Source organism: Alligator mississippiensis, chromosome 3 (assembly GCF_030867095.1).
Source record: "Alligator mississippiensis isolate rAllMis1 chromosome 3, rAllMis1, whole genome shotgun sequence".
Taxonomy (NCBI): Eukaryota; Metazoa; Chordata; order Crocodylia; family Alligatoridae; genus Alligator; species Alligator mississippiensis.
Window position 1 is genome coordinate 123,228,640 of NC_081826.1, and position 23,584 is coordinate 123,252,223.

Sequence of the window (23,584 nt, forward strand, 5' to 3'; positions counted from 1 at the left end):
CCTGAGGGGAGAGCTAGGGAAATGCTCTGGCTATCCAAGATCAAATGTTTTTGCCCTTTTGTTTTTATATTAAAAAGTCAAAGGAATTTCTTTTAACCTAAATGTCTTCTCAGTTTTGAAACGCTTTCTTTTTTTCTGCTTCTGTGATCCTTTTAACATACTGGCTCCTGCTTCTTTCTCCCATCTTTCTTTATGATAAATTAAAAGTATGGGATGGGTGTGGCACTTACCAACAATCCCAGATTTGTCTCTACCCTTGCACCTTTTGCTCCTGGGTAGACAACTGTGCCCTTGTAGCATCCCATCTTGTCCACAAACCGCTCTTCAGCTTGCAGAGAAGAAGGATGATCTACTGGTTAAGACAGTAGCTGGCACTTTGGAGACCTAAGTTCTGGTTCCCTGTTCTACCACACACTTTCTGAATGATCTTGGGCCCGTAAACTGAGATTTAGGCCAAAATCCTCCAAGGTATTTCAGGGTGTAGCACCCATTGATCAATGAGGAGTGAAACCTCTAAACAGAATCTGTGCAGTTGTGGTGCCTGTAACAATCATTGTCCATTTTTGGTCAAGCTAGGCTTTTGATTTCTGTTCATGAGAAATCTGTTGTTCTTCTATTGCTGGAAATGACCAATTTTTTTTTTTTTTTCCTCCCTATTATTTACAGCCACGGGACAGTTTTGGGCTGAATTCTTTTCAAGTTTGTCACTTTGCTTCTAGTGTTAACCAAATGGGTGGAGTTTTGTTTAATAGAAAATGCTTAGGTACCTGCTTTCACTCTGATCTATCCCAGTTTCTTTCTCAGGAGCACGAATTGTTTTAAATTCTCTTATAAATTCCCTTTTTAGTTCATTATCAGATGCATTTTAATTTGACAGCAATATTATTTTTAGTAATACTTTTTGTAGCCTTTAGTATTAACATGTAGCTAGCAAAAAAAAAAGTCCTGCTAAATATTTATACCTTTTTTCTTTGATCTTTTATTCAGAAGGACTGAATAAGTATCACACTTCACATTTTATAAATTCTTCATATGGCATTTGAAGGAGGCCAGTTCCATCTCTCTTGTAGGATTTGTTCAAATTATTGAGATGGAATGTCACTTTCAGGTCCAGAGACATAGCAATTCAAATGCCTTGAGCTCTTGCAATGCTGCTATTTTCAGAGAGAGGACCACACAGTGTCCAGCCCCCTGCACAAGTCATGAATATCTCCTGAACTGAGGTGCGCTTTATACAAATGAAAGAACTCTGCAGGATTGAATGCGGATGCCATCACTATCCTTGGAAGATAGGTTGTGTCCTGTCCTACCTCAGTACCAGCCTCCTCTTAGTGGGTGCTGTGGTAATGGTCTAACAGAACTCCTTTGAGCCTAATGCCCATCATAGCTCCCACAATTTTGATTCAGGATGCTTCCATTTGGGCCGTGTCCACATGAGCGTGGACGTTTGGTTCACTGGGGACAAGTAGTCGTGGCAGACCTTGTGCTGCTTGTCCCCAGGGAATGCCTGTGCCACACACCCTCTGGTGTGTGGCAGATTACCCTGGGTGGAGTAGGGGAAGCTGGGACCAGCACTGGGCTGTCCCTTTACCTGGGGGCCTGCTGGAGCTGCAGCAGTGGTGATCCTGCCACTTGGAGCCTGGCCTGCAGCCAGTGCAGCTACAGCCAGGCTCCCGTTTTGAGCAGCACATGCTGCCCCTGCGTGTGCCGCTCCGCTTTTTTTTGCACGTGTTTTTTTGACCCCTGGACATCCAGGGGTCAAAAACTGTCCCCGGGCTGCTCCCTTGCAGTGCGGAGAACAGCTGAATGTGCAGCATTCAGTAGGTAGACATGTCTGTGGCACCACATACCACACGACCGTGCTCATCTGAACATGGTCTTGGGGTTCAGATATATCATGCTTCCAGTCTCTGCTATATGATGAGCTTCCTGGTTGGACTGGGACCGTGGCTGGGTTGCAAACTTAGCATACCTGATAGCAGTGCCCTCAAACATGCCATCTATGCTGTTCCATGTACAGCATAGTCCTGAGCCAGAAGCAATATGGCTGTGCCCACGCAGAGCTTCAGGCAGGCAATTAGCACTGCTGAGTGACAGGGTCAATTAGCCTGCCTGAAGTGCTTTGTTAATGTGGTCCATCCAGGTTAGGAGGCCGCCTGCACAGAGCTGCTTAGCATGCTTGAGGGCACCACTGTCAGAGATTGGTAAATTCACTGAGTAGACACACTCATAGTTTTTGTCAAGGAGACAGACCATAAAGGAGAATGGGAATGTAAGGTAAGTGAACAGTAGTTTGCATCAGGCCCTATAGCAGCATATTCATATCAAATTATTTTGTAAAGTGTTCAACTTCTGGATGATTAAAAAATTATTTCTTTCCCCCCTTCACAATGCAGACATTTTTTAAATGAAGATTTGAGTTGTATTGAAAGCTCGGTTTTCTGTAGGAAAAACAGTTTAGACAGGATATTTTGACCAGGCCTAGGAAGAACAAGGCCACTTGTTGACAGTGCACATATGAACTGTGATTTGGCCCTGCTGGTAACTAAATGATGGGTCTCTCTCTCTCTTGTCCTCTCTCACAACTAAACCATTGTGTTATCTAGGTTCAAGTGCAAAATTAAAGGTGTTTCATACCCTAATCAAAGGTATCCTTATTTGCCACTATGTTTGATGGTGCTAAATTGGTAGATTTTGTGATTTGGGGGATTTGTCTGTTATTTCTTACTATTGCGCTGCCTGTATATTATTCTTCCTTCTCACTGCGTGAAGTCCTGGAGGAAAAGTAGGAACTTCACATCATGTGCTCAACATGGCAGGCTTGGGAAAGTCTTGATCTCATGTGTGATCACATGCCATGTTAAAGGATTGTCCATTGTAGACTTCACTTCTGGCTTCTGAGATTCAGCCTCAATAGCTTAGAGATAGTCACCCTATCAGAAATGTATACTGCTATAACCATTAGGCACAACAAATGCGTGATGGTCACAGCTGTATTAAGTATTGATGTTGAGACAGGTTCTATGATATCCAGCCTCCAGTCTGCTCTGAGCGTTTCTAGATTAGGACTAGGATCTTGAACTGGATCCAGAATCAGATAGCAAGGCCAGTGGAAACTAACATTGCACCAGGCAAGAAAAAAATTATTTTGACTTTTTGTGCAGATTGGTATATGTTTATGAGGAGTTCCCTTTGCTTTTATCTGTCCTGGAATGGCTATTCCACCACCGATGATATAGTTTCCTGCCTTCCTGTTTTATCTGCTAGAGTTTTTCAGTGAGGCATAATGATTTGGGAGAATGGGGGAGAAAGAGTTTCGGCAGCCAAAGCACTGATGTTTATGGACACATAACATATTTGATTGTTCCCCTGTGTTTTCAATAGAATAGATCCAGCAGCTGAGAGGGTTTGTTTGTTTGTTTGTTTTTTGTTCTAGTGGTGTTCTGGTAAAGTCATTGTTTTTATGCAGCCAAAAAGACAAATATGTCTCTCTCACTACCTAAATAGTTAAATGATATGACTATGCAGAAATGGGAAATCTGAGTCAAAACTTCATCATAGCTGAGTGTACTCAAATAATAGATTGTCATTCAGACATATTTTCCTGGAGATATAAAATTTTTGCTTGCTATTGATTAAGAATCTGGAATTTTTCAGAATGTGGGCATTTTTGAAGCTAGCTCCTTTTAGTTTAACTAGATGGCAGTTAAACTTGATGTAACATACATTCTTCCTCTCTCTTAATAATGTGATGCATGCCTCAGCATTTGAAGTTTGGCCTTAGATTAAGAATTTGATGTACAAGGGGCTTGAGATAAGAAAAGGACTAGGCAGCTCAGGGATTGGTAATGAGATGGAGAGAGATAACTCTGGTTGACCAATTCAAATTTAACCAAGTTAGCAGTGAACAGAGAAAGCCTTTTTATCTCTGAAGACTGTGAAATGAGCTAATAGTGATCCCAGTCCAGCTTCTAGTGGGTAAGTATCCCACTGTAGCAGATCCTGGCCTCCGAGGGCTGCCGTGATGCCACCACTCAACTCCTGCCTTTAACTCCGGCTCCTTGGGATACCTTCCCTTCCTTCTTGCTTGCTACACCTCGATGTACTTATTTTCAGTGTGAAAGGGAAGCTGCCCCAGAGTCCCAGAGTAAGCTCAGTCCAGCTCCACCTTGCCCCTTCGAACACTCCAGCCTGGCTCTCCAGGCCCTATTAGTGCATCAGGGCACCGGTCACCTTATGAGCTATTTGTGGTTTCTGGCTGCCCCTATAGCCATGCCCCTGCCTCTCAGGTGTCTGTCACCATTCACCTTCTCAGCCTTAGCCTACAGGTTACTCTGGCTGTTGAGACAGTCATCTCCATTGCTAGCCTAGGCCCACTGGCTTTGGCTGCCCCTCTCTTGTGCCCCTGCCCCTAGTGAGGCTCAAAACCTGGCATACTCCTCAGGCATCCCTGTGGCCTCCTTTCCACCCCTAATAGCCACATCCTGCAACAAAACTGCAACTAATAATGCAAGGCAGCTGTTTTAAATAAAACATTCAAAGCTTCCTCTGGGTCATCATACTATGGCAGCAGCCTCCTCCCAGCTAATTGGCCCCCTCTGAGCCCCTGGGGTACCTGATATAACCTGCAGCTTATACCCGTTGCCTGCCTGAGCTGGCAGGAGCTCTCCTCCATGCAGCACTCCAGGCTTCTCTGCCCCTCTGCCTCAGAAACCCAGGCTTGTAGCTCCTGAGCTCTTCTTCCCATCAGGCCACAGATGTGCTATCTCAGCTTACTGCACCTAGACTGCTGTTGCCCCCTTTTCTGCCTTCTCTTCCACAGATAATCCCTGTTCAGTTGCCTGGAGCCCTTTCTGCTGCAGTCCTTCTCTTGAAGTAACAGGAACCCCTGGCTCTGTTATACCCACTCACTTTAAAAATAAAAATCATTACGATAGTCAACTCTGTTGACTACGTTAACAGTGCTGTGCTGGGCCTTTGGAAACTGAACTGTCCTACCAGACGAGAGTTAAGTGATGTTGAAAGGTCAGTGTCAGGGAGACTGGGAGCGTCTACATGTGATGCTATGTCACCATAGTAATGTGCTACAGTGACATAGCATCTGTGGGCAAAAACCATGATGCTGCTGCTACGTTGTCACAGCAATGCGTTCCCTCGGTATAGCACATTGCTACAGCGACATAGTAGCTAAAATAACTGTTTGCTGCTGGCACGGCTCAGTACAGGCTGTTACTGCACCATCATTAATACTTCCAAAAAGAAGTACTAAATGACAACGCAGTAACAACAGCACCATAGGGGCATGTGTAGATGCACCCACTATGTCCCATTCTATCTGAATTTCATAGAGAATTTTGTTTTCTATGGTTATTAATCCAATGCCTTTCCCCAGCTTCAAATTCACTTTAAATAAAAATGTGCCCATTTTTCAAAATACACTACAGGACACGAGCTGCTTTCGGAGAAATGGCATATTAGCATTTGAAAGAACTGATGGGAGTGCATCTTTGGATAAGGGCTTTTGTTCAGTGAATTACTGGATGTTATATCCTACATGCATATTACTATGGTAATTGAATTATTTGCCAGTGACAGCATGGTATATTACACAAGCCTTTTGCCATTTTCCATGATGCGGTTCCTAGCGGTTCCTAGCAAAGAGCACTGTTTGTCAAGTTAAAATTTACAGTATGACATATAGCAGTTGTGATTACTACAGTAGTGGTGGATGTGGTTTTGAAAACATGAAGGGAGAGGAAAGAGCAATTACATTTTTCTCTGTAGTATTTGATAGCATGACTGTGTTTTCTTTTGAGCTGGAATCTAAAGAAATAGGAGTAAGGTGCATGGAAAAAGCAGCTTTGGTTTGGCTAACACCTTCAACCTGAACTCCCGGATGGGTGAAAGCTCCAGACCTTAGAGGCACTAAACTGGCACATGCACATGCAAACACACGCATGTCCACGCATATGCTATCTCCTTTGCCTCCCCAAACACAACTACATTGTAAATTGTGTGGTGGGAACAAATACCATATGTCTTTGATACCAGGGAGAGCTGATAACTGCAAGAGCTCAGCTTAAAAACATTACAGACCTTAACTCAATCTCTTTGCTCCTCCTCTGTGGAGGTTGAACTCCAGGTATGAAGTAGATATAAAGGTAGGTTATGAAATGCTATAGGCAACATAGAATAACTATTCCTTCTGAATTTCAAGAATGAAACCCTTCCAAAGGTTAGCCAGTTTCTATTAGAACTAAATATAATTGCACCTAAACATCTTCCAGCCTTCCATTCTAATTTCTCAGTCCTATCCAGTTCTGAAACATGAGCTAGGTTTGAAGAGTAGTTTTAACTTATGTGATGCAACACTAGAAGTTTTGCAAGATGCTCAGTAGCTTTGATGTTCTCTGTGAGATAGAGCAGTTCCATCTTCTCCACATCTGAGTCCTGGAAGAGTACTGTCATCTACAAAATGGAACTTTCTTTTCTCTACCTAATGTCTACAACATTTTTAAGTATTTAAAGCATAGCTTCTGCAATGTCTTATTTGCAATACTCATGGTGTACAAAGTGAAAATGTACTTGGAATAATGAAATGAAAAATCTTTACAGAGGGCATGGATTACTGTGGCTGATGCTGGAATTCGGAGACCCAGAAAAAAAATCCTAAGAGCAGCTCACTTCTAAAACCATGAAAGGAATATAGACCTAATCAGGTTATTCTATGTATAGAACTCTCACTTTAAATTATTTGTGTAGGAAGGGGTAGAAAAAGCAGTGAGTAGCATTGGTGAATGATAGTATTCCTTTGTTTACATTGTCACAGGGGGAGATTATCCACTTTTCTTTCTTCTTCCCCAAAATAAATCTTAATGTCTGACTCTGTATTATCTCTGTCCCAGATATGCACAGTTGGTAGCTATGGAGTTCTCCATACCAATTGCCTTACTTAAGGAGGATACACTGTGGAAAGAAAGTAGAGCACAATTACTTGTGTATAAATATGCTGCTGCTATGTTTTTCCTTTTTTTTACGGTGGTACAGGTTGATAACTGCTGGCATTTGTTCTTTGAGTGCCTAATCCTTCATGCTGTGTTCTTGTCTAATGGTTGAGGCAGGTTAACCAGATGCTGGGTATATGAAGATGTTTTGTTGTTGGTAGCTTGCGTGATCAAATAGATTGCTAATCAACCTTTACTCAGACCATCCTCCAATAAATGCTGTCTGATGGGGGCAATGCCGTAATTCTGGTTTTGCTTGCATAACATGTTTTTATACAGTGGATTTATCTACTCCTTTGTCTGGATCTTGATCTCACACTGGTTTTCTATTGACTCCATTAGAGTTATTCTTAAGTAGGGATAAGAAGACTCTGGTCCCTTTATTTTATGCAGTGCTTTGATACCACAGTATCAAAATAGATCATATTGACCTTCAGAGTAGCCTCATGAAGTGAACCTAGCCTGAGGATAAGCAAAGCTGCAACAATTGAAGGAGATGCCAGTTCCTGAAAATCCATAAGGCAAAGCTTTTTCCCCTAAAACACACCAAAGAATATTAGGTATTGTTTTACCTCAGTATTGTTCATTGACTCTATCTTTATTTTCTCTTGTGGCATCAAAATACATCACTGTACGCCTGCTACATTTTTCCTTTGAGCAGTGCTTCACTGTATTTACTGTGTTTCATTACCTGCAAGCTGCAGGCTGGTGCAGAGTAGACTGTGACACTAAGATCAATTAAAGCCTAACGAAAAGAGAAAGAGCCTGTGAGACTAAACCACATGGAATTGTCTAAAGGTGCAGTTTAGGTAAAGCATGTCCAAGGCACTCAATGTTAATCCTTTACATTTGTTTACCTAGCAAAACTGCCTTCCCAGTTTTTTGGTTTGTATTTTCAGCTGTTTGAAATACAGATCTACAGCTCCTGCATTGAAGGGCTCCAAAATTATGTGCGGGATTGACTTGATTAAGTGCTATGCTCGGTTCTCTGTGTTTCTTTTGCAGGTCTTGATGCAACATTTTTTTCCTTAATTCTCATTCTCCTTCCCTCTAACTGGAGACGTCTCATTTACAAAGGGTGGGATCGTAAGCAAAATTGTCAACCTGATACTAGTTATGTGGTTTCATGGTTACTGCGGTGTTGGATAGTAAAAAATTTAAAAATCTATAATACAGTAAATATGATTCCCTCGTTAATTCAGTCCCTCTTGTATTCCCCATTTCCCTCCACTAATTCTAGCTTCAGCTCCATCTGCTTTCTGAGCTGCTTTGTGAGGCATCTAGGCTCTTTTTATTTAATTCCCTTCAGATGGCACATCTTTCACAGCACTCAAAAAAACTAGCAAAGTCACGTACTGACCTATTTAATTTCTGTCTCTTGAATGAACTGCTCAACAAAATTAGGTAAGTGGCTTGAGTTTAGGAAGGACAGCCTGAGTTTATGGGCCAAGAAAAAGGGTTTTCTTCAACTCGGGGATTAACCAAAACCAGTTACCACATTTTCCAACCTTGATCTTGTCCACACTAACAGAAAGAGCTAAGATTAAAATGTTCACAGCATTTTAAAATGTGCTAATGCTCTCTAATGGGATATGTTTTGCCAGGGTAGACAGAATTTCAAGTGCAGGCTCACGATTGTGTTGTTTCTAAGGAGTCGTTCAGCCAAAGATCTCAAAACATTTTACCAACAAATTGTTATTAATGAAGTTGAAAAATGCCCCCATGAGGCAGGAATAGTTGCTGGAACGTTCTACCAATTGTAAACCATTTTGTGTGATATTCAAGGCAGTTCACATTTAGCCAATGTAACTGTATCCCTTGAAACCCACCTTTGTCTCATCACATTGCATTATCCTCATTATCAAAGGTCAGCTTTGCTGTCCTATCTGTTGGCTTCTCCAAAAACCAAATCCAAGATGGACTGCTTAGATGTGGATTCAACATCTTTCCAAAAATGGACTGCAGGAGTGCTGCCTTCTTAATTAAATCCCTTATAAAGGCACATTCCTACAGCACTTGCAAGAATGTGGCCGAGGGATTTTAAGGTAACCACAGTTAGCTAACACATTTTAAAATGGAACTTGTTCTTCCTTGGGCTAGGCACTAAGTCATATTTAATTTAGACTGTGACTTCACTGCAAAAGCCAGGGTTGTTTTAACACCAAGATAGCTAACTTGAGATCATTGTCTTGCTGTAAAATCCTAGTGGAGACAAGACACTACTTCACTGCAGCTAACTGAGGTAAACCTCATGCAGGCAGAATAGGGTTGAGGTGACATTGAGTTAAAAAGTACCCAGGTCTCATCTCCACTACAATTTTTACATTGAGATGGCTCTTGTGAGCTAGGTGTCTTGATGTAAAAACAATCCTAATTCTGAGGTTGAAGACATAGCCATGATGTTAGTTGAAGTGTTTTGTTTAACATGATTTTTAATGTGATGTATTTTTCCAGTATAGACCTGACCAGAGACTGTCTAGACTTCTTTAAAACCATTTAAAGGCAAAATTTTGCTAGCCTGGTACCCTAGATCTTTCCAGTATTCAATAGCTTTTGCTCCCAATTTTCTTTTTAATTCTTACATGCGTCTTCAGATTCTTTCTCAGAATTTTCCTTTCACCCAATCTCATAGATCACCTTTTGGAGTACCAATAGTTTGTTTGGTTTGAAATTAAAAATAAAAATCACACTGTAACTGCAGCTAGGATATTTAAGTCGAGTAAGACAAGTGCTGTAGGTGTAAAAATAGTCTGTGTCCTATTGTATGTTTCTGGTAGAGATCATTCACTGCAAGTTTACACAATATGTCTTGACCTTTCACAAAGCTGTCACACTCTTGCTCAGTATATAATTTTGCTCCTCTCCTACATTAACCTCTCTTTCTCTGCTAACTCATTAACTCTTAGTTCCTTCCTTTATTTTCTCTTTTGCTCTTAAGTGTTTCCATAACCTCTTCCTCCCTCTTGTCTCTCTCGTCAAAGACACCTGTCAGCAATTCTGAACTCACTCCCCTTGCCTCTTTCTAGTATCATTGGCCTTAATTTACACTGTTAGAAGACGCACGTGATAATACGGGAAGTTCCATTTCTAGTTCTCTTTGCAATAAAGTAATCCCACCCAGTTCATTGGTTTCCCTGTGTCGCACTGCCCAACTACCAGATCATATACTAGGAGGCATGTTGTGTACAGTGACATCACAGGAACATATGGATTAGGAGGGGCTTGGTGTGGTGTATAGAGCTCTGTAAATGAAAGCAGACATCATTCTATTTTTCCTGAGTGCCATGCCTTCAGATGCAAAGGGGTCTTCCTGCTAGGTATGAGGGTCAGGGTGAAGCAGCTGCTGTGTCACGGTGGGCACAGAATGTTAATACTATTCTGCATATCTTTTTGCATTCCTCCTGCTCTCCTTAGTGGAGACTTCATGTTTTTTTCTTCATTTCTTTACTTCCTCGAACTGAAAAGAGTGTAACAGTCTGAATTAAAAAGCACTTTTTTTTCTTTGTGTTCGGAAAATCATGAAACCACTTGGAGTAATAAGAGCAGCAAGGAAATCATACAACTGGTTTGGCCCAACATGAGAGGGACCTGTGAGACACATCACCCTAGCACAGGGATAAGCAACATTTTTGGTCAGAGTGCCAAGAAACCCCACAATGTCTACCTTGTAAGGTGCAGGAGTGCCGGCATGTCATGTTTTCTAAAAATTTGAAACCTGGTGACAATAAATAAAACTTCATATACTACCTTTGTTCTTGTGTATTCTATTTTTTTTTTTGGGGGGGGGGGGAAGGGATTGTTCTTTTTTGTTAAGCATATTGTGATGAGAGAGAGAGAGAAAAGAAAAAAATGTAAATTTAAATTACCTGCTGTCTCTGCATTGTGTATTGTAGCATTACAGTGGTCACATCTACACCTGCCCCTGACTGCAAATTTGGTACTGTGCAGTCCTGGCGGTGCAAGGTTACTTTTAAATGCTATATCGCTGTAGCGATGAGCTACGGCAATGTAACTCATCGCTACGGTGACATAACATCTTGTCTAGACATGCCCACTGATAATTTAAATAACTAGCAAAAGAAACAATGTCCTGATGAGGAAGCCTTTACCTTTGGAGTGAAATATGTGTATTTGCACCTATTTTGATTAGTTCTCCTTTGATTTATGTTTTCTAGGACAAAGAAGGTCAGCCATTGCTATCGTATCACCTACCGTCACTTTGAGAGGACTTTGAGTCAGGAAGAAGTGCACAACGTTCATCAAGCCATTCAGAAGTCAGCAGTAAAGGAACTGGGAGTAGAGGGTAGATTCTGACATCCCTGAGCTGAAGATCAGAACTTAAAGTCGTTTTGGCATATTCTTTGCAATGAAAGAAAAGGATTTTGTGGCTGTGTCATGTCCGGAAGCCTTTTGATAAATGGGGAGTGGTAGACCTTTCAGATAATAAAGATTACTATTGAGAAATCATTGACAAAGCACTTGCTCATTGTTTTAAGAAAGGGGGGAAAGCAATAATGTAAGATTTCCCTCCTGTTACATTAAGAAATACTCTGCCTGGTGGTTTTCTGTATTGTTAATTGGTCCCTGGGTTCCATTAAAGTGTAAACACTTGGCATTATTTCTGGGTTGACAGGATCTTCCGTCCACATAATAAATGAAGCAAAACAGAGACACATTTTAGCTCCAAGTAGAAGAGCTACGTAATTTTCTTCTGCCCCTACCCTGTCCTATTTTTTTTTAAATTCAAAATGGGGGATTTTTCTTCTAAAAAAGACTCCTTGAAGTATACCTGAAGATTTGAGCTCCAATTGAAGTTAAGTTCCTAGCGTTTTGGTTTGGTCCCTTGTAGGACCAGGTGTGGATTATGACACTGAGTGCAAATCTAAGCTTTCTCAAAGTCCTGGGTGTTTGCATGTGGCTTTTGAATCACTCCCAGCTGTACCCAGACAAAATGGAAGGAAGCCTCCTAGCATAACACCTAGAAGCATGTTTCACATGCTTCAAATCAGTGTTCCTCAGATGCACAGTGCACCATGGCAAAAAAAAATCTGTTCTCCTATCATCACCAAAAATTGATAGAACATGGACAAAGAAGGAAGGCTTGAAAGAGAAAGCGTACTAATTCCCATAATGTTAGATTTCCTACTAGAAATCATCCACTCAAAGGCATGACCTTTAACGTAGAAAGCAGAGCTTTGATAAGACCTCCTTCTGTTTCAGCCACCAGTCACCTTATGGGCTGCTTGGTTCTTTCATGCCAGGTTATAATAAGCAAATTCTGGCAGTGGAATAATGCTAGAGGCCTATGGAAATTTTCAAATGGTCTGATAAATGCTTGATGAGGCACTGCAGGTGCTGATATGGCAGTGTGGGCCTTGTTTTTGCTTGTAATGGCATTTCATATAGACTTACAGGTCATATACCAATCTGTTAGCTGTGCAAGGCTCATTGGACCCTCTTTAGGGAAGGGGGCAGTAAAAGCAATGCATTGAAAAACAATCTAACAGTGCTTTATCCTTTATCAAGACACATCTATGCAGCAAGCACGTACTCAACCACAAGAAGCCAGCTACTCACACAGATGTGACACAAGCAGAAAGCTCACTGTAATTTCATTATTCAACAGACTTGGTTGTATAAACACATTCTTATCTAAATCACTGCTGCATTACCCAAGTAACTTGATTATAAAGTGATACACTAGATTATCTACAAGGCAAACAGAATAAATGCCATTTATACAACAGAAGAGTTACTTTGGCTGTCTTTAAACAGTAGTATTTAGAGAGCAAGTCCCTCTAACTATATTATACTTCATTTGATTCCCTCCTATCTTTTTATCTTGGCCCTTCCCTTTTTACAGTGCTCAGGAAGGACTACCACAAATGGAAGGGCTTTTTTTAAGAAGGTTTGCTTGCTCTTTGGTACAGCCAGTTCATCCCATGTTACCACATGGGGAACTCAAATCATGCATAATGGGTTGTGGGTGTGATGTTCACTCTTCATGTTGTACTGGGAGAGAACACAGGGCATCTATACACATGCTCTGGGGTGGCTCTGAGAGCTGCTCTAATTAAAGTGCCCGCAGCATCATGTGTATTCAGTGCCCCACACTTCAAAATGGCAGCGGGGGCACTTGAACTAAAGCTCATTCCATGAGTTTTAGTTCAAGCACCCCCACCGCCATTTTCAAGTGCGGGGACTCTGAATAGATGTGATGCAGAGGCTGCTGGAGCGCGTTAATTAGCACGCTCCAGCAGACTCGATTAAGCCAATTAGCACATGTTGGAGCAGATGTCTGGCATGTGTATAGGTGCCCACAAGGTTCTTTTTGCTGTGCAAAAGCACCAAGATCAAATCTTTTGAGGAGAGATAGCTCCCTTGGTGTGCCTATGTCCTGGCAGGGGCACATTACAAAATCCCCCTTTCACTTGAATAGGGAATCCTTTGTCTATATTTCATTCCATCCCTTGCAAAAAGACAGACAGATCCTATTCTGCCTACCAGACACCTAAGTTCAATCCTATTCCACCCTGCTTGAGTCCAGAAAAAACATTAATATAAATGGTTGGTGGAGGGTCTTCCTCTTCTTCCCTGCTGCTTATGACTCAGTCATAAGGCAAAGATGATGGCACTTGCACGTATAAGACACATTACCAGTTTTTCAGGGACTGAAATAGGGTTTTATGTAGGGGCCCAAGAATCAGAACTTAGGCACTTAATCACTAGAATAGCATCTGGCCCGTAGTTATTTGAGGCAAGATCAGTTTTCCCATGTTTTTGATTAAATCGATTTGCATGGCCTGGGTGTTTGGGGAAACTAACCTGGAGAATGCTGGACAATGAACCTTGGGTCTCACAACCAGAGAACAGATTTAACAGCTTGCAAGACAGCTGGCATATTCTTGAATCAGCCTGTTCCACAGTCATAAATGTATATTGTATTTGGTATAAACCAGGTTGAAAATGGACTGTACTCAGCAGTACAGATATGGGGGATGTCTTGAAGTATCAAACTCCTTTAGAAATTAAATGATAGAAGAAAATGAGAAATCTGGAATTAATTTTACAGAGGCTTCACTGCCAGGTATTAGCAGTTTTCCAGATTTCTTATTGAACGGGCTTCACTTTATTAATAAACAAGTGATGTCACTGTCTTGAATCTTGTCCCTGAATAAGAGTATCTTGTAAAACCAAGGAGTTTGGGATTATGATTGTAAAATACCAGAGAAATAGTTCATAAGAGATCTGATAAATTCAGTGAACCTTTTAATTTGAAGTCAAAGTTTTAATGCTAAAAAACTCACTCCATGGCCCACAGCTTCTATAAATGCCTTCCACGTGAGACTGGCTAGAAAAACTATACCCCGCATAGCGGGAAGATGCTGTGTCTCTAGCAATCCATGTCAGTGTAACCTCCAGGCTGAATTATTGCAAATCATTGTATTTAAGCATGAACATGTTGACCTTAAAGGTTTGTCTAGTCAGCCCATGGCATTTCAGTTCTTTAGTAGCACCAGTCACAGAGGATGCATAAGCCCTGTGCTATATGCATAATTCCCCAGTTTATAAAATACATGCATGACCAGTTGCAGTTCTCAGTTCTTTATAGTTCCCCTGACATAGGCCCAAGTTTCCTAAGAATCTACCTGTCTCTGAGACCACATATTTTCTTGGCAGATACATTCCCTTTTTGTGAACCCAAGGGCACCAACTTCAAGGTTTCAGCTTAAAAAAGAATGTGGCAAGACATTCCTGAAGCTGGCCTAAGGCTCTGGATCCCTCTTTTGGAGGAGGTGAGCATGACTGGAGAACGTACTGCTTTCAGCACAGAATTCAAAACTGATTTTTTTAAAGGAAAAGAGGAGAAAAAATCGGAAAACGAGATGGAGAATGGGATTTACACCTTACAAGAAACAAATATGGATGTCTTAATTCAAGAACTAGTTTAGACCTTGTAGAGGGGTGCACGGTGCACTAACTGTGAACAGGGTATACACAGTTGAATGGATGTTGATGAGATAGGCCTTCCCTTCATGTATCTTCATATTGATCTGATCTAGAAGATTTCTTAGGCAAAGGCCTGCTATTACTGGAAGCTGACCTCAAATCAGGAGCTATCAGAATGGAATCTTGCCCCTCTGTTACTTTTGCATCTTCCATCTTTGATTTTACTGGAAAATGTCATTATGGGAACCTGTACCTCTCCCAGAGTAATTTCAATAATAGATGTTATCCTGTAGCTGGTTTTTAGGCTGCATGACTTGGTCTGGATGACAATAATAGCTTTTGGAAATCTAAAGGTAGGATAAATACAATGTGTTTTGCTGTTACATAGTGTAACAGGGGAATCAAAGCCCATTACAGAGAAAGGGCTGATGAGCAGGAGAAAGCAACATGTCCCCTTTAAGAATCAAATGCTGGTGGCCCAAAGGGGCAAGGACTTAGTTGTTGTGGGGGCTACTGTAGAGTAGGATGAGAGACTTAGCTTGAGACCCTCTAGAGAAAAGAACCTCAGTTAGGGAAAAAAGAAGGATTCCAATGGGGTGGCAGTACCCCTGCTAATGGGGGAGACAAGCTGCCTGATCAGAAGCTCTCCTGAAATGGAGATCTGGACTAAGCAATGCCATGGCAAGGAAGTTTGGTGCCCAGGGCAAAGCCTGCAGTGGCAGCCTACCCTTGCCCTGCACACAGATCTGGGGGGCACCCCCCCGATAATTGCCCAGGAGTACATGCAGTAGTGGGAGCTGCCCCCCACACCCCTCTCCCCCAAATGAGCCACTCGCAGCTCCATCCCACACCCTGCCCCAGAGGGGCAGCACCTGTTGGCACCCCTTTGCTTTGACGCCCAGGGCAGTTGCCCTGCTCACCCCCTCTTTGTTACAGCACTGGGACTAGCATTGAGCTCCAGACTTAATTGGTGTAGAGGCTGCTGATGGGGAAGAAAATGATCCCAAGTGTGGGCCTGCCTCTGGTGGAGATGACCACAGGTGAATGAGGATAAAAAGGGATAAGAGAAAACTCCTGTTCTAGACCTGTGAGTTTGGATCAGCTGATGAGCAGTGGAGGAGTTGGTCCAGCATATAAACTGACTCCAGGCTAGAAGAAACAGTTTGGCCTAGAGTGTCAGGGAAGAAGAAACTCTTGTAGAGCAGATAAGCTGTGAACCAGGAATAGGAGGGGCCATTATCAGGGGCAGAGAAATCCCCCTCTCAGTAAGTGAGTTTACCTGGATAGGTTAATGGTTTGGCTGTGAGCTATTTCAGTTCACCCAGCAAAGTATATTTTTGCTTTTTCCATATTTACACCCTGAAGTGTTAGAGTTTTAGTTCAGTGTATTGAGTAAAGCAACCTGTGGCTTGGGAGTGGCTATAAGGGGTGGTTTGGAAGCCACACGGTGGGGTGCCATGGCACTCTGCAGCTTGAGCCTTTACATGGGGTAAGAGTGCAAAGTGGGCTAAGGCCTGGGATCTGCAGCCAGAGCCAGTGGGCTAAGACCATAGGTGGTGGAAGGCTGGAGCTAAGAGGGCTTACCAAACTAGGCCAGTGACAGCGGCTCCTGTGCTACCACCACATCCTGCCACTGCAGCGCCATGCTTAGTGCCTCGGCCATGCGCTCTTCTTCTGCTGTGCATACGGCACCAGTGCATACTGGCCCTGCAGGAGGAAGGAGCGGGATCAGGCAGGTGTGCCCCGTACCACCCAGCTCCCCAAATAATATTTTCTCTTGCCACTTACGGCTACAGCCAGAGAAAGGGGCTAAAGCTGAGGGGGCTGAAACCTGGACAAAGAGGCTGGAGCTTGAGTACCCAAACCAGAAGACTTCATGAATGGAGACTGAGTAATGCCCACAAGGCCTGGCTGTGGTAATGGGGGAGGCTAGTGGCCATGACTGATGTTCCTAGGTCACTGCTTCCTAACCTTTTCCTTAACTTGACCCCACTTATGATCCCATTTCCTCCGCATTGCCCTTCACTCCCAACCCACAGCCCCCTACCTCCCAGGTGCTCCTCACTCCCCACCTACAGTCCCCTGTCCCGTCCCCCCGCCCCCACCAGCCCTGCTACTCTTGCCCCTTACTTGTAATCTGCAGCCCCCTGCCCCCCCATCCCTGCTGGAGGGAGGGCAAGATTAGGTAGTAGCTTGGGGAGACCAAGTGAGACTAGGTGAGGCAGGGGTATTTTGGACACCAAGGGGTACCATGGTCACCTATGGCATGGTATACCTATACCCTGCTACACTCAGCTATATTATCCCAGTGGCACCTTCCTGGTCTGCTACTATATATATATGTATTGACAGAAGCTTTATCAAAGAGGTCTCCACAGTGAAAACATTGACTGGCTGTCAAAAAATGGCCACATTTTGCATTGCTCATTAGCTTTTTATTGGGACTGTCTGAACCACAGACTGCAGTATAGTAAAGCTAGCTTTTAAAAAGGCAAGCTTGGGTGTATGGGAAGCAGTCTATACGTAGCAGCATAGAGATGTGTGCAGGCTAACTTACCCTTTTTCTTGACTCTGAGCCAAGCTTGGATATTTTGCACTTCACTGCAGTCTGCAGCTAACCTAAATGCACTGCAGGCCCAGGTTATTATGAATAACATCAAAATAGCAGTCACCACTGAACTGTTCAGCTACAAACAATGCATGATCTCCAAAATATTGCTTGACACTATTTAACATTGATAAGTTAAGAGGAGCAGTATTAAATTATTTGGCATGTATTGGCACTTATTCAACCCAGTAGTGGCAAATATGAAGCCATTCTTTACACTGTGATCAGCTGTTGTGCTTATTTTCATATGCTGTTGGATTTTTATATGAGCATCCTTTAAAAGAAGAGAAGAAAAATCAAATTGCCTGATAACAAGCAACACATTACCTCCAAAGCCTGGAAACTCAGCAGCGTTTGGGAAGGATGAGGACAATGATGATTTTTGTTTAACGATATGTACCATTTTAATGTCTTGGATGCTAAGGACTGTGTCAGTTCCCATTTACTCATACAAACTGATAACAAATTTATAGAGCAGTTTAGCTTATCTGGGTATTTGGTGGGGGGGGGGGGTGAGGGGAGGTTCATGCTCCTTGTTGCATTGAAACAATGGAAAAGTGTCTGAATTATCTGAGCTGCAACCTGCCACTCTACTATACCACCTGACCTCTGCTTTAAACCAACTTTAGCACTACTGTTTTATCATTCCTGGTAATCTGAAAAAATGCATTGTAAAGAGAACCCACAATCAACCATTCGTTAATTTAGCCGTTTACCTCCCAACCGGAAAGAGATTTTTCTCAGTCCCTTTGACACACTCGTGGTTGTACTTATTTCTAGGATAAGCCTATTTGCTTGCTAGTCTGTGCAGGAGTACTGATTGTCACTAGAACGGATTCTCATTTTTATTGGGATGAAGGCTATGGTGGAAACCAGTCTAGGAAAGAATGGTTTAATTTTATTCCTATTTGACTCGAGCCATCTCTTCCTCAACAGTCTTTTGCTCTGGATTTGAACATATTAAACCTTCAATGCATTTTCTTCAGCTTCTGCATAATGAAGCAATGGTGTGGCTTTTAAAAATACATTTTGGAATGGATTTTATGTACTTTGTAGTATCAGAGGGCTAGGGAATTTCAGTTTAGGATACCTTTGTGCTAGCCATGTTATAGAAAAGTATTAAAGCTGTCCCTTCCCAAGACATTTCAGGGTCTAGGTATTGGGCCAGACACAACAGGAAAACAAAACAAATCATGGGAGGACAACGAAACAAATGAACAGAGGTTAGTAGAAAATGCATATTGGTGAATTCAATTATATTAGAGGACCTCTTATTTCTCTTCTGCAAACAAGAGGGTCACAATCTTCCCAAGGTATGTTTACACAGTGAAGCCACGGTATTTCAGTATTATGGTGAAGAGGAAGGTTCAGAGGGGGTGCAGCAGCACGGTTGAACCCCTCCTTTTGGCTGTGTGCTCCTTTTGGGAGTTCAATGTGTGCTGGGAGCTCTGAGCTCAAGGGCTGGTCAGCGCAGTGTCTGCTCCGAGTCCCTGCTTTCAAGCAGACTGCTGCTGTTCACTCTTCCCCTCCTTCCTCTTTGCCTTTCCCTGTGAATTCAGCAGCAAGGGAAAGGAGGGCTCAGGAGCTGTATCAGTGGGTATTGTGCAGTCCACTCCTCCCATTTTTTTCCCTGCTACTGAATTTGGAGGTAGAGAAGAGCAAACAGGTTCCAGAGCTGCGTGAAAGCAGGGACTCCAGGCAGATTGCACGGAGCAGCCAGTGAGCACACGTGAAGAGCACCCAGCAGGAACTGCACCAACATGCCGGATAACGCTCTGGCATCCAGGACCACAGCAAGGGGTTGTGACCACACCTCGGTTAGCTGTGTGACATGCACAGTTGAGCTCTCCTTGCTGCATGAGTGCTATAGAAACAAAGGGGTTGTGGGTACACCACTAGTGCCATGATTCTGGATTCACCCATGCAGTGGAGTCAACTTGCTGAGGTCAAGCCTGGGTAAGGGTTGCTGAGTTGACCTTGTGAGAAAGCTGAAGTGTCTCATCCTCACTAGGTATTTGCCACAGGTTACCTTGCATGAATTAGTTACCCCCAATACAAAATGCAGCTTGTGTACACTGGCCACATTTACATGAGACCCTGACTGCACAGTAGCTCATTCCTACTGTGCAGTAGAGTCGCATAGCATGAAGCATGATATGATGCTACCGTGCAGTCAGCGTCACCTAAAAGCCATTCAGCACTGCTACTGCGCAGTAATGACTGCACAGCCAGTGTCTCACATAGACGTGGCCACTGTTGACAAGCTGTCACATGCATGAGTAACTTCCTACATGTGAGGGATCCCACTGAATTCAGTGAACATATGCAGGCTGTGTATGGCTGATGAATTGGCCCTTGGTATTATGGGTCAGCTTGTTGACATTCTCAAATCCTCCCTGTACAAATTTTTACCAAGTTGGGGGGGGGGGGGGGAAATCTATATTTGTGCTTCTTCTAAAGGCTGAAAGAAGCAGCTGTTTTCTAAGATCAGGGTTTTATTTCAATTCTGTCTTTTCTTTGCTTAGAGAAAGCTCTGTATATAAAGTGTGCAAAGCAGGCCTGCACTCCTGTCATATTACTGCTAGGGTTCTTTCTGTCTGTGCTCGCCCTCTGAATGGAAGTGATTAGTACACAGTTCAGGGAATTCTGCTTCTGCCCTCTGAGGTCAGTGTTAATTTGTTGGGCAGCATATCAGTAATTTAGAGCAGGAACTGGTTAGCTAGAGCCTGGATTGTTCTTTTTCATTTTTGGTGACTGCAACTTTGATTTCCATGTCCGTGGCAATATAACCCCCTTTCCCTCCCCTCCGAACATTGACACCATGTAGGTAGTTTGGCATCAATGTGGTGTATAGAGTAGAACCTAGATGATTCCCAGGGTTAGGTTCCTTATCTACCTTCAGAGGTGAGGCCTTGTAATGTATTGAAAGCTTCTGGGGTCACACAACTGCAGCTATCGGCTGTGTGGGGCCACTGAGGTGCTCCAGCTGACTGCCACAGCTTTTACTTCCAAGAGTGCCACTCATCCAACCAGGTGTGGGGGACCATCAATGAGCTCCAGCTAAGTGGAGAAGCAGGACCCTTTGAAGTAAGAGCAGCAGCAGTCATCTGAGTGACTGGTCCTTAATTTGACAGCCTCCTGTGAACTAAGCGGGTTGTGAAGGACCTGGATACAATTGATCTGGGTTCTGCTGTAGAAGAATTCAGCACCTGCATTGCAGTTTTACTGCAATAGCATGCAGTATGATTATCTCCATTTATAAATAATAAAACTGAGGCATGGTGTGACTATAGGCTAGACTGTTAAATGCGGTTAGACACCTAAAGATATAGACTGGCACCAATTGGGATTTTTCAGAAGTACCTAGGTGTCGGGGACTCTGATCAGGTGGACCAGCCTGGGCCAAGTACCTCAGCAACCACACCTGCAGCAAGCCCCGGCTAATGAACTCTGCCCCTGTTTAGGAGCAGTGAGCATCCTGATTGGCTGCTAAGAGCACCACCTACCCATTTAGCACCAGCTGGCCAGTCGGCACTTGTGCTGTGCCAAGTCACCTGGTTCCTGAACTCTGGTCCCTGACTCTCTGGTTTCTGGCTTCTTCCTGGATTTTGGCTTTGGATTTCCCTGTGGATCCGTTTCGTGGTTCCTGATGCTGATTCACCTCTGTTTTCGGGCCCTGCCCTATGGATAGCCCTTCAGATTGGTACTTGGCATCTGATGCCCAGATCCTGACCCTGGATTGTGTTGTGGACTCTGGTTTTGGTATGGCTCCTGCACTCAGCCCCAGGCCCCTGCTTTCCCTCAGTGGTCTAACCGTTAGGCCAGACCGCTTATATACTGCAGTCCTATATATATTAACTCCCAATAATTAGATGCCTAATGAGATTCAGAATTGTCTATCTGTGTATATATAGGCATCTTAATATCTTTGTATAAGCTAGTCAAAAGTGATTTTTTTTTTCTTACAACAACAACAAGGAAACTTTGGAAAGTTTTTAAAGAAATAACCTTTAAACTATGGTTAATGGGTGTTTAGAAAAAAAACTATTGCTTCTATCTTGGAGTTTCTTGTATCCATTTCTGAAAGAGAAATAATACTAGCCAAAAAGGGCTCTGAATGGCATGAATGAATAGTAGAAATGAGATGAGTCTGGTCTCCCAATTTTTGGCGTGGGGCTATAACCGTTAGACTACCCTGCTTCCCACTATGCATGTCTGCATGGTGGACACAGTGAATTACACTGCCTGGCTTTGAGCAGACACATGGTTTAAAAAAAAAATAGCCAAGCTATTTCATTGTTAATTATCATTATTATTTATTATTAATAAAGATGTCTACTTGTTCTTCTGCCAAACCATTTCTCAAGAGGCAGTAGAGAAAGCAAGAATAAATGTTACAACTACGCATGTCCAAATACATCATCTTGAGGATGATGTAAGTGCATTTCTCTGCAATCAATAGGTTTGTTTTCCCCAAATACCTCCAGTGATCCAGATCTTGAGTTGATGTAAATTAGGGTGTCTCCATTGACTACCAATACAACTTACCCCAGCTCATACTTTAAGGGGAGGTGTTCTCAAGGGAAAGTGGCCTGACTAAAATCTTCTAACAGCCCCCTAAATGATGAATTAAGAATATGCATCATCCTTTTTAGAAGGCCTTCAGAGTCCATAAGTGGGGAGTGAGATTTTTTTTTGAGCATCATAAGAGAAAAGTAGGGGTGGAGGGAAGGTATTTGGAATGAATGCATGTAACATGACTGAGAGCCATGCTGGGGACCTTCACAGTTGATGGAACTGCTGTAGTCATCTGAGTCACTGCAGTACACTCAGAGCAAAGTACTACAAAATGATTTTTGTTGAAAGTGTTTCGTTATGCATCAGCAGGCTCTCTCTGTTTGCAGGTCACTGGATTGATGTGTTGTATGTTCTGCATCCTCTACATTCATTACCAAATACTAGTGGCTGAAAAATGGAGTTTGGCTAGGAAGAACATGATCTGGTCACAATGGGAAGGATCCTACAAAAACAATGAGTTGCCTAGTACTGCTCAGTGCAGAGAGGTGCTTACCACCATGCCAGATTAGGCTGATATATTGTTGTTCTATGTTCGCCAGAGGTCTCTGAGTCTGTGGAGGGTTGCGAGCAGCACTGTATGCATGTGCATGTGTTTACAATCAGAGTAGGTGATGGGAACCTTGGTCAAGATATGGATAGAAAAGCAAAAATCATTGTTTCCTGTGCCATGTATGATTTAGAGACTTCTTCTTACAACTAACCTCTGATACAGGTAGACCCTCACTTTCCCCAAGAGAAACTCAATACTTTAGGATGCATCCTGCTGTCTGAAGCCTAACACATCTGTGAACATTTTCCTTTTAAAGAGCAAACCAATTCTAGGCCAAGAACCTTCCCTTCCGACTTGAAAGCTTGCTCCTTTCAGGCTGAAAGACGTTTTTTGGCATCTGTTTTTAGAATGCTTTGGAACACCTGCTGATTGACAACAATCAGGTCCTTTCCCCTCTTCTCAGTATAAATGTGACATAAGAAAGAGTCCAACATTTATTGCAGAGGCATTTTTTTTTTTCACTTGCAGCTCCTAGCTTTTGGGCTTTTTAAAATCTAGCCTTTAAAAAAAAATTTTGCTTTTCTGTGCAAGCCAAACTGCAAGATTATCTCATTCCCAAACCAATGCAGGGCCCCCCTGAAACTTGAGGGGGCCATATAACATGATTTTATTGCACCAAAGACTGTATTTCTTTCTTATTTATAGTTGTTTCTCACTGCTTGTTTAATATTTTTCTGACTTCTTACCTTGTTGTACTTTGAAATAAAATATTGCCCTAAACCTGCAAATGTGAGATGTATGTTAAGGATAATGCATTGCATTTCTATGGCACCTCTTATGTAAAGATCTCGGAACACCTATTCATGTCCCTTGCAAGAGCCATTGAAGGGAAGTAATTTCTATGTTGTAACAGCTGGGTAAGATGAGGAACAGAGATGCAACATGAATTGTCCA

General features: G+C 42.8%; 1 protein-coding gene across 6 annotated transcripts in view; it reads left to right on the plus strand.

Annotated features, from left to right (window-relative positions):
* The window catches only part of FARS2 (phenylalanyl-tRNA synthetase 2, mitochondrial), a 433,719-nt gene extending 422,248 nt beyond the window's left edge, over positions 1 to 11,471 (plus strand). For all 6 annotated transcript variants that reach the window (XM_059724365.1, XM_059724364.1, XM_019490472.2 and 3 more), the window contains one exon: positions 11,180 to 11,471. In XM_059724365.1, the coding sequence (XP_059580348.1) occupies positions 11,180 to 11,318 (139 nt within the window). In that variant the 3' untranslated portion in view covers positions 11,319 to 11,471. The remainder of the gene's footprint in view (positions 1 to 11,179) is intronic.
* Positions 11,472 to 23,584: the final 12,113 nt, after the last annotated feature.